Raw genomic sequence first — 15,321 nt, 5'->3', positions numbered from 1 at the left:
CTTTCTTCATGCATGAAAGAAACTGATTAACAATATCATTAACTATAAGTGGCAATTGTAATTTGCTTGTGAATCAACAATTGTGCGAACACACTAATTCACTAAATAATGAAAGTCTTCAGACAATAATAATCCCTTGGAAATTTGGAAGTGAGCATACCACTTCCTTTTGTTAATCCTGGAGGCAGCTTCTGCGTGATCACAGCAAACTGCCTGGTATAGTGAGAAGGCAATTAAACTTGTTAAGTGAGCAATTAGTTGCAAATTTCCTAACAGCAATGTAATTTTGACAGCTTCGCACACATGCCCTAAGCTCACTCAGATCCTCAGAGGCAGCAGCAGCATCAGGGACATGAAAGTGGCATTACAGAAAGATGTAACCTGACTGCCTCATGGTGCAGATGGCAAGCCTGAGGGCACCTGTGGGCAGACATTTGCCATGGGAAGAGCGGTTCCTGGAGATTGCTTTCTTGGTCAGTGCTTGGGGTTCATGGATGATTGCCTTTGGCTTTTTCCTTCAACGATTCTGCTCTATGGAGGTTTTCATCTCAGCAGCACACTGACATATATCTGCAGTGAAGAAAGGCAGTGTGCTGACTAACCCTCCCTCCCTCCTTAATGTGCCCTTCATCTTAAACTGGATAGTGGATCGGCGGGGAGCGGGGTGGGGAGCTAATAATTGGGCATATTCCAAAAAATGACCCAGAAAGGATGCTGTCCTGAAGCTACAAACTCATAAATGAAAATATCACCTGTCCAGAAAATATAACCCAGTAGTCCATACAACTTCAAAGTATTAAAGCTGATATGACAATTTACTTTTGTGGAATCTTCATCTTCAGTTTGTTAAATATATGCACAGTAACACTTTAATGGACTCACAGTGGAGGCTTAAAGTTTAGGTATATAGGTTAAAATGGCATGAAGAAACGACATAAAATAATCAAAAAGACCAAAGGAATGCTGATTTTTTATATCAAGCTGAAAAGAATGTCAGAGGGTTAGAAGTTATGCCACAGCCATGCAATGCTCTGTTAGGCCACAGTTGGAGTACTGTGAGCTTATAAAGACAAATTGGCTTTAGCGGGAGACAAGTACACCTTTAATAGAATCATAGAATCATACCTGAACTCCAAGGGTTACATTACAAGGGGAGTTTACAAAATCAGGAGTGCGTTCCTGAACATTAGAAGATTGCGAGATATTTACAAGTATTATTATTTCATTGGATGTGGGCACCTAGGGCTGGGCCAACATTTATTGCCTATCCCTGGGTGCCCTTGAGAAGAGTTGCTTTCTTGAACCACAATACTGTAAGAGAGGAAAATCCAGGAGTCTGACCCAATGACACTGATGGAACAGTCAAACTTTTCCAAGTCAGGATGGTGAGTGGCTTAGAGGGGATCTTGCAGGTAATGTTTCCATGTATCTGCTGCCCTTGCCCTTCTAGATGGTAGCAGCCATGGGTTTGTAAGGTCTAATGATCTTTGGGGAATTTCTGCAGTGCATCCTGTAGATAGTACACATTGCTGCTTCTGAGCGTTGGTGGGGAAGGGAATTAATTTTTGAGGTGGTGGAGGGAATGAATGTTTGTCAATCAAGCAGGCAGCCTTGTCTTGGATGGTATCAAGCTTCTTGAGTGCTGGTCTAGGTGCAAGTGCGGAGTATTCCATTACACTCCTGACTTGTGCCTTGTAGATGGTGGGTAGGCTCTGGGGAGTCAGGAGGTGAATTACTTGCTGCAGGATTCCTAGACTCTGACCAAATAGATTAAAATGTTCAAGATATTAGGAGAAATAGATGGATAGAAACATTTTCCAGTGGTTGGGGAAACTAACACTGAGGAGGCATAGGCTAAGAAGTAGAGTCAGATATTTAAAGAATAAAATTAGAAAACGCATCATACACAAAGCGTGGTAGAAGTTTAGAACTTCACAAACTTTTTCATTTCAAATCTGAGATTAGCACACATTTTTGTCATCGAAAAATATTAGCAATTTGAGGTAAAATTGATGGGCAGATTCAATGAATTTCCTACGATAATTCCTTTTCACATTTCCTGTGTTAATGGATGCTGCTTTAAAAAGTGTACGTGTGATGATGGAACAAAACTAAATAAAACTAAAATCTAATTAATTAATCGAACATCCCAGGTACATAGTTAACATGAATTTGGTTCTTGCCATGACAATTTCCCCATGTTTTTTGTTTTACTTTGTTATCTCAAGCATTCAAAATGCCTCACATAGGTGTGTGACATTTTTCTCATACTTGGAATTCCCTCCTTTGTTTATCAATTATGTGGAAGAAAATTCTGGCAAATCAGACGAGGGAAGAACAATGAGTGTCCGCAATCACCTTTATATTATTGAGATTTATCTCCTCAAGCTCAGGGTCATTTTCCTCAACTTGCTTTAGGGTTTCTTCCACATCTGTAGAGTTTGGCAGCTCATCTGGAACTGGCTTATATTGAGTGGGTTGGATTACACCTGCACAAGGAAGGCAAGCTGAGTGTTAACAAGGGCGGACTGCAAAATCATCACTTCCAACATAAACCTGCTCACCATTAATGCTTTATGGAAGTTCAATAACCTAAGTAAAATGTTTAAGGTTTTAGAGTAGATTTGTAGCTCAGGTTGTGGATGTTGTGGTTGGTTGGCTCGCCGAGCTGGTTCGTTGTTCCACAGACGTTTCATTACTCTGCCGGGTAACATCATCAGTGCAGCCTCTGATGAAGTGCTGTTGTGTTTTCCCGCCTTGATTTTTAAACTCTGGAGTCCGTTGAGCTGGATTACCTCGCTTCCAGTTTTCCTTCGCAGTGGCGTGTATATGAGGTCGAGTTCTATAAACACATCAATAAGCTCATAGAGCTCAACCCCATATACACTCCATTGCGAAGGAAAACCGGAAGTGAGGTAATCCAGAACAACGGACTCCAGAGTTTAAATAACAGGCAGGAAAACACAAGAGGCTGCACTGATGATGTTACCCAGCAGGGTAATGAAATGTCTGCGGAACAACGAACCAGCTCGGCGAGCCAACCAACCACAAGTAAAATGTTCTGTTTCATGCTAATGTATGTTATTTTTTACTTTGTAACAACACTTTATTTTTACTCTGTAAGCTTTGTACCTAGATACTTGTACCGAAGATGGCGCCGTTAAAGGCAACCATGTAAAAACTTCTTACTGTACTCCTGTGCTGGAGTACATATGACAATAATGGATATTCTATTCTAGTATAATTCTGCATGTTACCAACCAGGACTTATGTCATAACCAGGAATGTTGACAAACAATCGTACTAACTCACCCTTATAACACCATTTTGCAACTTCTTTTTTATTCATTTACTGCATGAGGGCATCACTGACCAGGCAGCATTTATTTCCCATCCCTAATTTCCCACAGGGCAGTTAAGAATCAATCACATTGCTTTGGGTCTGGAGTCACATGTAGGCCAGACCAGGTAAGGATGGCAGTTTCCTTCCCTAAAGGACATTAGTGAACCAGATGGGTTTTTCCAACAATCGGCAATGGATTCATGGTCATCATTAGACTCTTAATTCCAGATATTTTTATTGAATTCAAATTTCACCATCTGCCGTGGCGGGATTTGAACCCAGGTCCCCAGAATGTTATCTGGGGCTCTGAATTTACAGTCTAGCGATAATACTACTAGGCCATTGCCTCCCCATCTAAACTAAATCCAGGAATGTTGGTGAGACAGTCACTACCTCACTAATCCCCAACTTTCCCTTCTGAGCGCAAGCAGCTCAACTCTGAAATGTGCTTGGACGAGGACTTAGAATCCCTACCAATCTGATTATGGGATAAAGCTAATGCATCTTAAATGCATGGTCAGTCAACCTTAAATACTTTAGTAACCACATAAGCTTAGATACAATTATAGATCCAAATGCATAAAAGAGACTATTGCATTTTGAACTTGCATTGTATTGAAAAAAAAACAGAATCATATTTATCACTAACACAGAATTAATCATTTGGGCCTCTGATTCAAAATGGTCCAGCTTTTAAAATGGTGTTAATCTTACTCACTGTTAAGGCCTTCCTTGTTAACAATTGTGCTACTGGCAAGAGCTTCATAATATTGCTGGTTACTCATCAGTGTGTGCATACCAAGGATAGCTATAAAGAAAAACAAAAGACACACAAAATTAATGACACATTGCTGGGTGGATGCCGGTGTTGTAGGTATAGTGGATCAGCTTTGATCAGGGCAGGGCAAGTTCTAGAGCACATGCCTTCGGTACTATTGTCAGAATGTTGTCGGGGCTCACAGTCTTTGCAGTATCCAGTGCCTCCAGTCATTTCTTGATATCACGTGGAGTGAATCAAATTTGCAGAAAAATGGTATCTGTGATGCTGGGGACCTTTAGAGGAAGTCAAGATGGATTATCCACTCAGCACTTTGGGTAAAGATGGTTACAAATGTTCGGCCTTATCTTTTGCACTGATGTGCTGGGCTCTTCCATTGTTGAGGATGGCGATATTTGTGGATCCTCCTCCTCTAGTGAGTTGTTTAATTATCCACTACCGTTCACCACCAGATGTGGCAGGGCTGCAGAGCTTAGATCTGATCCAATGGTCGTGGAATTGCTTAGCTCTCTCTATCACTATTTATGCTGTTTGGCACACAAGTAGTCCTATTTTGTAGCTTCAACTGGGTTAATGCTTCATTGTTAGGTATGCCTGGTGCTACTCCTGGTGTGCCCTCTTGCATTCTCTATGAACTAGGGTTGTTCCCTTGCCTTCATGGAATAGTAAAGATGGGATATTCCAGGCTATAAGGTTGCAGGTTGTGTTGTGTTCAATTCTGCTGCTGTTGATGGCCCACAGTGCTTCATGGATGAAAATTACAGGTCATGGAATAAGAGGGATGGTAGCAACATGGGTACAAAATTGCCTGAGTGATTGGAAATGGAATAATGGTTAAAGGGTACTTTTCAGATCAGAAGAAGTTTGTAATGGAGATCCGAGGGGTCAGTATTGGACACTTGCTTTTCCTTTTTGCATATCTATATATATTATGTGCATGGGAAAATGTCAAAGTTTGTGGATGTCACAACACACGGGAGAATTGTCACCTGTAAGGAGGATTGTGTTGAACTTCAAAAAAAATTGACATTTTGGTGGAATGGGCAGATATTTGGCACATTAAGTTTAATGTGGAGAATTGTGAGGTGATACGCTTTGGTGCAGAGAACGAGGAAAGAAGGATAGATAGATTTTGAATGGTAAAGGAATTAAGGGTCATGGTGAGTGGGTAGGAGAGTGGAGCTGAGTCCACGAAAAGATCAGCTATGATGTTACTGAATGGCAGAGCAGACTCAATGGGCCAGATGGCCTACTCCTGCTTCTATTTCTTATGTTCTTATATAAACTAAAGGGTATAAAAGAGTTTGCTGCAGCAGCAGAGATATCTAGGTGTATATGTACATGTATCTGTGTATGTAAGTCATTAAGCATGGCCAGACAGATAGGGAGGGCTTTTTGTTAATAAAGTGCTAGGTATTCCAGGCTTCATCTATAGAATCTCAGAATACAAAAGCAATGAGGTTATGACGAACTTATATAAGGCACTGATCAGACTTCAGCTGGTGTACAATTCTGGATGCCACACTTTAGGAAGAATGTGAATGTATCAGAGAGAGCAGAACATATTTCCAGGGATAAGTTGCTTCAGTTTTGAGGAAAACCTAGGGAAGTTTAGACAGCTTTCCTCAGACTGGGAAAAAGTATGTGGAGATTTGATAGAGATTTTCAGAATCATGAGTGGCCTGGACAGACTGGAGAGGTGGCATTGTTCCCACTAATAAATTGGTCGGGAATCAGGGTGCATAGTTTAAAGTGTTTTGCAAAAGAAGAAAATGTGAGGTGAGAAATATCTTTTTTGCACAGTGAGTTGTTAGGGTCTGGAATTACTGTTTAGAATTATGGTAGAGGCTGTAGCATTCCAGAGGGCACTGGATGATTATTGAAAGAGAAACATGTGCTGGGTTATGGGGGAAAGGCAGGAGATTGGCACTAAGGTAAAATGCTCAGAGATGTAAAATGCACTAATTCTATGATTCTGTCTGTAAACGCTAGATGTGTTCGACATTTGTCCCATTTAGTATTGTAGTAGTGCCACACAACATAAACGACAATATTCCCCATGTGAATTCAGGATATCCATAAGGACAGTGCAGTGTCACTCTTACGGACACTGTCATGGATAGATGCATCTGTGGGCAGCAGATTGGTGAGGATGAGATCAAATATGTTGTTCCCTCACCATCTGCTGCAGACCCTGTCTGACACTGTCCTTTCGAACTCCACCAGCTCAGCCAATAGTGCTGCAGTGAGCCACTCTTGTTGATGGCCATTAAAGTTCCCAACTGGAGTACATTGTGCATCCTCAGTGCCTCCTCCACGTGGGGTTCAACACGTAGGTACACTGATTCACCAGCTGATGGGGGAGGAGGAGAATTAGCAAGAGATTTTCTTGCCCCTATTTGACCTGGGCGCCACAAGATTTCCCGGTGACCAGGGTCAATGTTGAGGACTCCCAGGGCGACTCCCAACTGTATGCCACTGTGCCACCACCTCTGCTGATGGGACAGGACATGCCCAGGGGTGGTGATGGTGGGGTCTGGGACATTGTCATACTTACAAAATCCTACGTTACCTCAGTTAGTCTGTGGGGAAGCTCTCCGAAGTTGGCACTGGTCCCAGATGTTAGTAAGAAAAACTTTGCAGGACCAGCAGAGCCAAGTTCGTCAAATCTGGTGCCTGAGCTAATTTTATTCTTTTAGGTTTCTATTTAGAAATGTCATACAACTGATTGGCTTGCTCAGCTATTTCAATGTGCAGTTAAATCAACCACATTGCTGTGGGTCTGGAGTCACATGTAGGCTGGGACTCTAATCACTGGAATTTAGGAGAATGAGAGGTAATTTGTTGAAACATGTAGGATTCTTAAGAGGCTGGGCAGGGTACAAGCTGGGAGGATGTTTCCCTTCATGGGAGAGTCTAGGACCAGAGGGCATAGTCTCAGAACAAAGGGGTACCAATTGAAGACTGAGATGAGAAGGAATTTCTTCTCTCAGAGAGTTGAGAGTCTTTGAAACTCCTTGCCACAGAGAGTTGTGGGAGTCCTTGTGTATATTTGAGGCTGAGATAGAGAGGCTCTTGATCAGTCGGGGAATTAAGGGCTATGGGAAAAAGGCAGGAAAGTGGATGTGAGGAATGTCGGATCAGCCGTGATCCTATTGAATTGTGGAACAGGCTCGAGGGGCCGAGCAGCCTACTCCTGTTCCTCTTTCTTATGGTCTTATGCCAGACCAGGTAAGGATGGCCCAAGACCTTTTCTAAAGGACATCAGTGAACCAGATGGGTTTTCATGCCAATCGATTCATGGTCCTCATTAGACATTTAACTCCATCTGGTATGGTAACATCCAAACCCAAGTTCCCAGAGCGGTATCTGGATCTCAAGATTACTAATCCAATGACAATACCACTATGGCAGTGCCTCCCATGTGATCTTCCATCATGTGAATGTAATCCAGCAAATCTGTTACTTAGGAACCTTGAGGATTTTAACTCAATAATAAGGGAGGAAAGGTTTGCTCAAATCAGGATGGTGTGTGACTCAGAAGGGAACTTGGAGGTGATACTTTTACTACATGCCTGTTTCCTTTGTCATTCTACAACACTTGTATTTCTATTCCGTGTTTAGTTCAGTAAAGTATCTGTACTTCACAGAAGTTGATGAAGATATTCAGGCAGGAAATCAAAAGCTTGGTCAAAGACAGCTTATGGTGTGTCTTAAATGAAGACAGAGATTCGGGGGTTAAAAATATTTAGGAAGGGAATTTCAGAGCTTAGAAATTAGGCAGATAAAGGCACAGCAAACCAATGATGAAGCAATCGTATTAAGGGACATACAAAGTCAAAATTGAATGGAGGAAGGTTTATAAGATTGGAGAAAGTGATAGAAATAAGGAATGAGCTGACTGAGGAGGGATTTGAAAATAAAGCAGATAACTTAAAAGTTGTTGCTGCCAGACTAGGAGGCAATACAGGCCAGCAAACAGACATGATGGATTAATGGGACTTGGTGTTGTTGCTAATGTTTCAAAATATTCTCAGTGTGTAATAAGATTCTATGGTTCAGAATGGTCTGGTTCTTATATTTGAAAACTCTGCCTAACTGCTTTGGTTCATGACAAATAGTGTGCATTTGGCAATATACAAATTGCTTTAATTAGCAATGTAAGCACTTTTCCATACAGGAATCATTCTAAACCCAATTTACAGGCATGTTGCTGATAGTGTCTAAAGCCGAAATTTAAACCTATTCATCATTTGATTTATCCTTATTGAAAGAAATTGATATTCCTTGGACATGACTAAAGTGGACATAAGAAAATTCGTTGAAACATGTATGGTAAAAGAAACTTTCAAACAAGCTAGGTAAACACAGGAAGACATTCATGGTGAAAGATATATCCTGGTATAAAGAAAAAGTAAGGAGAGGAATCTCTATATGAGATAATCCAGCAAGAGGGAGCCAATAAATTAGAACAAGAGACTTGTCAAAAAGATGTCCAAACTGTGGCGTTCCACTTTCAGTGTAACACCCTAAAGAGGTGCCTCATAGATAGTGAAATATGAAGTGTGTCTAACTGTGTTTGTAATCCATTTGTGTAATTGTCTTCATGCTGCGTTTAATAAAGGTGAAACAAGAAAACTCTGGCATCCAAGATTCAGACTTAATTCAGCTTCAAAACTGATCTATAATTCAATGCATTTTCTGCTTTTCAACCTCAGAGATGATAGACAAATGTTTAGCTTTTTTCTATTCACTGATGGAATGTGGGCATCACTGGTTGGCCAGCATTTATTGCCCATCCCTAACTGTTCCTGAGAAGATGGTGGGATTGAGCTGCCACCTTGAACTTCCAAAGTCCATGTGCTCTGGGTTGACCCACAATGCCCTTAGGGAGGGAATTCCAAGATTTTGAACCAGCGACAGTGATGGCACGATGATATATATCCAAGTCAGAATGGTGAGTGACTTGGAGGGGAAGTTGCAGGTGCTGGTGTTCCCATATATCTGCTGCCCTTGCCCTTCTAGATGGAAGTGGTTGTGGGTTTGGAAGGTGCTGTCTGAGGATCTTTGGTGAATTTCTGCAGTGCATCATGTAGACACACTGCTGTTACTGAGCGTCGGTGGTGGAGGGAGTGAATCCTTGTGGATGTGGTGCCAATCAAGCCGGCTGCTTTGTCCTGGATGGTGTCAAGCTTCTTGAGTGTTGTTGGGGCTGCACCCATCCAGGCAAGTGGGGAGTATCCCATCGCACTCCTGACTTGTGCCTTGTAGGTGGTGGACAGGCTTTGGGGAGTCAGGAGGTGAGTACTTGCTGCAGTATTCCCAGCATCTGACCTGCTCTTGTCGCCATTGTACTTATGTCGAGTACAGCTGATCTTTCTAAGCCTGAAATGACATGGGGTTGCATTCAGCAATAATCCCACTAATGATATATGGATTATTGACACGATTCTATTCAAAACAGCATGGCATAATTAAATCGATTATCAGTACAGACATTTTCTATTGTTTTAAATTAATCAACTATTGCACCTTACTATGTATGAGCAATAGATTTTAAAATTGTTTCAGAGATAGTAGGAACTGCAGATGCTGGAGAATCTGAGATAACAAGGTGTAGAGCCGGATGAACACAGCAGGCCAAGCAGCATCACAGGAGCAGGAACGTTTTGGGCCTGGACCCTTCTTCAGACCCTCCTTCTGAAGAAGCGTCTAGGCCCGAAATGTCAGATTTTAAAATCGTACTTGTTTTCTTTCTTTTGGCTCTAGTTAAACCAATAATCATGTAAAACAAGAAGGAACCAACACTTGCACTTTTTCATCAGGACAGGCCAAAGAGGTTTAAGACCAATGAAATCTTTATTTAATGTTCAGTCAATGCTATTTTGCAAACAGCAACCAATGTACTCAGAGCAAACTCCAACAGTTGGCAAATGAGATAAACAATCAGTCAGATTATCTGAATTTATTGGTGTCGTTTGAGAGAAGAATGTTGGCCGCTACACCACCAGAACCCTGTGCTTCTCCTCAAACCTTTTCCATCCACCAGAACATGTAGGTGTGGCCTCAACTGAGTGTCAACATCAGAAAGAGATGTGCAGCAATCCCTTGGCGCTGCATCTTTTCACTAACCTATGTTGAGTGCTCACATTCAGGAGTGTGGTCTGAACACACAACATTTTTATTCAGAAGCATCGAAATACTAATTGAGCCAAGGCCTATATTCGGGTGGGAATTACAACTGCAAACATTTGTTGATGATTTATTGAAGATAGCACAAATATTTCCATGACGTGTATCAAGGATTCTAAACACTTGCTGATTTAGAGACAAAGTTTTGAAGAGGGCTCTATGCTACTTTAAGTATTTTCTCCAGATATTAACTCAACTCAATGTTAAAATAATTCTACTTACAGGCACTGATATGGACACTGACAGACTGTGACCCATGTTATTCCTGATGGACGATTCTGCCAAAGCTTTCCATAAATAGCTATCTTACATTTCTGAGCTTAGGTGCTGAGTGTTGGAAGATCAATCGACCACTGCATGGTCACAGACCGACTGATCCTAACTCGAGGCTAGCAATCCAGTATGAGCGAGTGAGAACTCTGCCTAGTATTTCTTTCCCCTGAGATTCTTACCCTCATTATCATCCAGTTCAGCAAACTTTGCAATGTTGTAGCATTAAAGTTAGAGTCATGGTCATAGAGTCATACAGATGTACAGCACGGAAACAGACCCTTCGGTTCAACTTGTCCAGATATTCTACGTTAATCTAGTCCCATTTGCCAGCATTTGGCCCATATCCCTCTAAACCCTTCCTATCCATATACCCATCCAGATGCCTCTTAAATGTTGTATTTGTACCAGCCTCCACCACCTCCTCCGGCAGCTCATTCCATACAGGCACCACCATCTGCGTGAAAAAGTTGCCCCTCAGGTTCCTTTTCAATCCTTCCCTTCTCATCTTAACCTATGCTCCCTAGTCTTGGACTCCCCCACTCCAGGGAAAGGACCTTGTCTATTTACCCTATCCATTTATCCTATTTATATCTTACCCCACTCACCTTAAACCTACGCCCTCCAGTTTTGAACTCCCCTACACTGGGAAAAAAGACTTGTCTATTCACCCTATCCATACCCCTCGTGATTTTATAAACCTCTATAAGGTCACCCCTCAGCCTCCAATGATCCAGGGAAAATAGCCCCAGCCTATTTAGCCTCTCCCAATAACTCAAACCCTCCAACCCTGGAAACATCCTTGTGAATCTTTTCTGGACCCTTTCAAGTTTCACAACTTCTTTCCTTTAGCAGGGAGACCAAAATTGCATGCAATACTCCAAAAGTGGCCTAACCAATGTCCTGTACAGCCGCAACATGACCTCCCACTCCATACGCAATGCACGGATCAATAAAGACAAGCGTATCAAACATCTTCTATCTAGGAAAATAACTGATTAATTTTGTCACAATGCCCTGATCAAAGTACACTGAAGAATGGGTAAAGCCCATGAATTCCTTCAGTGGCAATGGCATTGGTCTAACAATATCTGAATGCACCAAGCTTTAGGCTCAAAGATAGCAATTGCAAACCTGCTCCAGATAGTCCTTGCAAATACAGTCAAGGGGCCAGGCTTTCGGTGATTTCCTGACATGGCAGTCACGCCTTGCTGTAATGGTCTCCTATCAAAAGCAAATGCTCAGGGTGAGGGCAGAGGGATTCAAGCCTGATGCCTCAGGGGGCAGTCAGGGAGGCAGACGAGTGTCGAGGCAAGCTGGTTAGAAGGCCCAACTCATTTTTCTGAGATCAGCCCCGTTTTACAAAACATTGTTGGGCAGCTTTTTCCTCATCCCTCACATCCCACCGCCTCCACGACCCAGTATCCGCTACAGGCAGATCTCAGGAGACATGTGGCGATGAAAAAATTCAACTTTAATAACATAATAGAGCTCTCATTCATACATGTTTGATATTGTAAAAATAAACTGTTTATTCTTGAATCCCATTCAAAGATTTTAAACACTCTCAGGTGGACATTCTGGTATAAAAACAAACAAACATCTAATCAGTAAAAACATCAGAGGCAGTTAATCCTTTAATAGCCTCTTAGAACTGTCAATCACAAACATGAACTCAGTCCTTCTGTTTTTGGAGCTTTTAAACATACATACAAGCAAATATCCCAGTTAGGAACAGGAATAGATCTTTCAGCTCTTCAAGCCTGTAGTACATTTGATAAGATCAAATTTTGGTTTCAACTGCCCTTTCCAGTCTAACCAGATAACTTTTGACTCCCTTTGTCAGTCAGGAGTCTAGCTGACTCAGCCTTAAAAATATTCAATGGCCAGTCTCCACTACTGTCTGAGGAAGAGAATTCTACAGACTAATGATCCTCTGACAGAAAGAAAATTCTTCTAATTTCTATCTTTAATGGGACACCCCTTTAATTTTAAGCACTGTCTCTGTCTTTTTTGCTTCAACTTTTGGCAGCATTATAGCTCCCCCTTTGTTTCTCTAGGGCTGTGGAATTAAATCTCTTCTGATCATGACACTTAAACAGACCCGATCTTCCCTTCAAGAATGTTTACATCTCTTCCATCAATTCATCACTCCCACAATGCATGTTAACAGTCTTTGCACAACAAAAATGGGATCTGTTTGAACTTAACAGTAATTTCAAGTGGTCCTGAGTTCAGGCTTTCTGTTTATGTGATTTACGCCGCTATCAACAAAAACAGGATCACAAGGATTTCACACTCATGTCTCAACTGTCACTTTAAAGACCTCTGGAGTCTGCCTAATTCCATGGAATTCTGTTCCTACAGCTTCAGGAACCCAGGAACATGGGAACAGGAGTAGGCTATTCACTCCCTCAGGCCTGCTCCATCAATCAATGAGGTCATGCTCATCTGTGGCCTAACTCCATACACTGACCCTTGGCTCATATCGCTTAATACATCTGCTTAAGAAAAATTATCTACGTTGGATTTAAAATTAAGAACTGATCCAGTACCCACTGCCGTTTGTGGAAGAGACTTCCAAACATCTACCACTCTTTCTGTGTAGAAGTGCTTCCCAACATTTCTCCTGAATGATCAGACCCTAATTCTCAGACGATGCCCTTAGTTCTATGTTCTGAATTGAGCAGGATGCTCCTCCCAGGTGGCAATGGGTGGCTCCTTTCATTGTTTATGCTTTGGGGCTTTACAATGTCCTCCCATTGCATAGTGCTAACCACCCTTATGGCTGGTATAAGGATCGTCGCAGCTAGAGAAGAATCCTCCATGTTACAGCTCATCAGTTTCTGAACCTTTCTGCTACTTCACAGCATGGTCCAGGATGTGAAGATACAAAAACAACTGCATGGTTTTGTTAGTTAAACCAGATAGAAGCACCTTCACAATCTTAGGAAGTAAAAGGACTATCTTCTTTGATACTAAGTTGTACAGGTTAGATGAATTCAGGCCTGAATTGGTCTACATTAAATCAGCCAATCTTACACTGACAAAACTACTGCCTGCAATTTTCAATACAATAGGCAGGGGAAACTATCATTCAGGCTTTCTGATCCTAGTCTGAACCATGGAACATTGTCTGAGAAGTGTGTTTGATTTAGATGGAAACAGGGGTGGGTTTGACTACATTATCCTCCATATGGAATAGCCCATCTGCATCAGGTACTCAAGGACTGCAGAGTCACATCCAGTCATTGCTGTCAGAAATGGGGAGAAGTAGGGACACAACTGGGAAAAGTATTCTTAGTAACACTGCAAGGACTCCTAACCACTTCTGTCATGGATGGAAATGTCTGTAATAGTAATTATTCAGCATACTCAAACTGCAAGACATTCTCCTGAGGTAACAAGATGCTGCACGCAATAAAAATATGGAGGGTTAACCTCCTCTCCGTGCTAATTTCACACTCATGCTTACTCTACCAATAAAGTAGCACAGGCAAACTTTATCCAACATGCAGCAGCATCAATATTCTCAGCAGGGAGATCAAAAAGCAGAATCAAATTGAAAACTAAACAGAAGAATCTCAGAACAAAACTTCTGTCTGTTGATCAGGCAGCAGCACTTTCCAACAGCAAGAAGCCAGCCCAGAATACGTTCATTTAAACAGGAGCACAGCCAACTCTAATCTCGCATTCTCCAGCAGGCACAGTCACACATTCCTGTTGGTACAGTCACACAGTGTCGAGCAGGCACAGTCACACATTTCTGTTGGTACAGTCACACAGTGTCGAGCAGGCACAGTCACACATTCCTGTTGGTACAGTCACACAGTGTCGAGCAGGCACAGTCACACCTTCCTGTTGGTACAGTCTCACAGTGTCCAGCAGGCACAGTCACACATTCCTGTTGGTACAGTCTCGCATTCTCTAGCAGGAACAGTCACACATTCCTGTTGGTACAGTCTCTCATTGTCCAGCGGGCACAGTCACACATTCCTGTTGGTACAGTCTCGCATTGTCCAGCAGGCACAGTCACACATTCCTATTGGTACAGTCTCGTAGTGTCCAGCAGGCACAGTCACACATTCCTATTGCTACAGTCTCACAGTGTCCAGCAGGCACAGTCACACATTACTGTTGGTACAGTCACACAGTGTCAAGCAGGCACAGTCATACATTCCTGTTGCTATAGTCTCACAGTGTCCAGCAGGCACAGTCACACGTTCCTGTTGATACAGTCTCGCAGTGTCAAGCAGGCACAGTCACACATTCCTGTTGGTACAGTCTCGCAGTGTCCAGCAGGGACAATCACACATTCCAGCAGGGACAGTCACACATTCCAGCAGGGACAGTCACACATTCCTGTTGGTACAGTCTCGCATTGTCCAGTAGGAACAGCCACAAATTCCTGTTGGTACAGTCTCGCAGTGTCAAGCAGGCACAGTCACACATTCCTGTTGGCACAGTCTCACATTGTCCAGCAGGCACAGTCACACATTCCTGTTGGCACAGTCTCACAGTGTCCAGCAGGCACAGTCACACATTCCTGTTGGCACAGTCTCGCAGTGTCCAGCAGGTACAGTCACACATTCCTGTTGGTACAGTCTCACAGTGTCCAGCAGACAGAGTCACACATTCCTGTTGGTACAGTCTCACAGTGTCAAGCAGGCACAGTCACACATTCCTGTTGGTACAGTCTCACAGTATCCAGCAGGCACAGTCACACGTTCCTGTTGGT

At 42.5% G+C, this 15,321-nt stretch overlaps 1 protein-coding gene across 3 annotated transcripts in view; it reads right to left on the bottom strand.

Moving 5' to 3' along the window:
• The window catches only part of tmod1 (tropomodulin 1), an 87,168-nt gene that overhangs the window by 17,350 nt on the left and 54,497 nt on the right, over window positions 1–15,321 (bottom strand). For all 3 annotated transcript variants that reach the window (XM_048593202.1, XM_048593196.1, XM_020528406.2), the window contains exons 5-6: window positions 4,062–4,151; window positions 2,359–2,489 (exon numbers count right to left, since the gene is read on the bottom strand). In XM_048593202.1, coding sequence (XP_048449159.1) covers window positions 2,359–2,489; window positions 4,062–4,151 — 221 coding nt within the window. The remainder of the gene's footprint in view (window positions 1–2,358; window positions 2,490–4,061; window positions 4,152–15,321) is intronic.

Source organism: Rhincodon typus, chromosome 3 (assembly GCF_021869965.1).
Source record: "Rhincodon typus isolate 14 chromosome 3, sRhiTyp1.1, whole genome shotgun sequence".
NCBI lineage: Eukaryota > Metazoa > Chordata > Chondrichthyes > Orectolobiformes > Rhincodontidae > Rhincodon > Rhincodon typus.
Note: the sequence above shows the minus strand (reverse complement) of the source record. Positions and strands in the feature narration are given on the sequence as shown.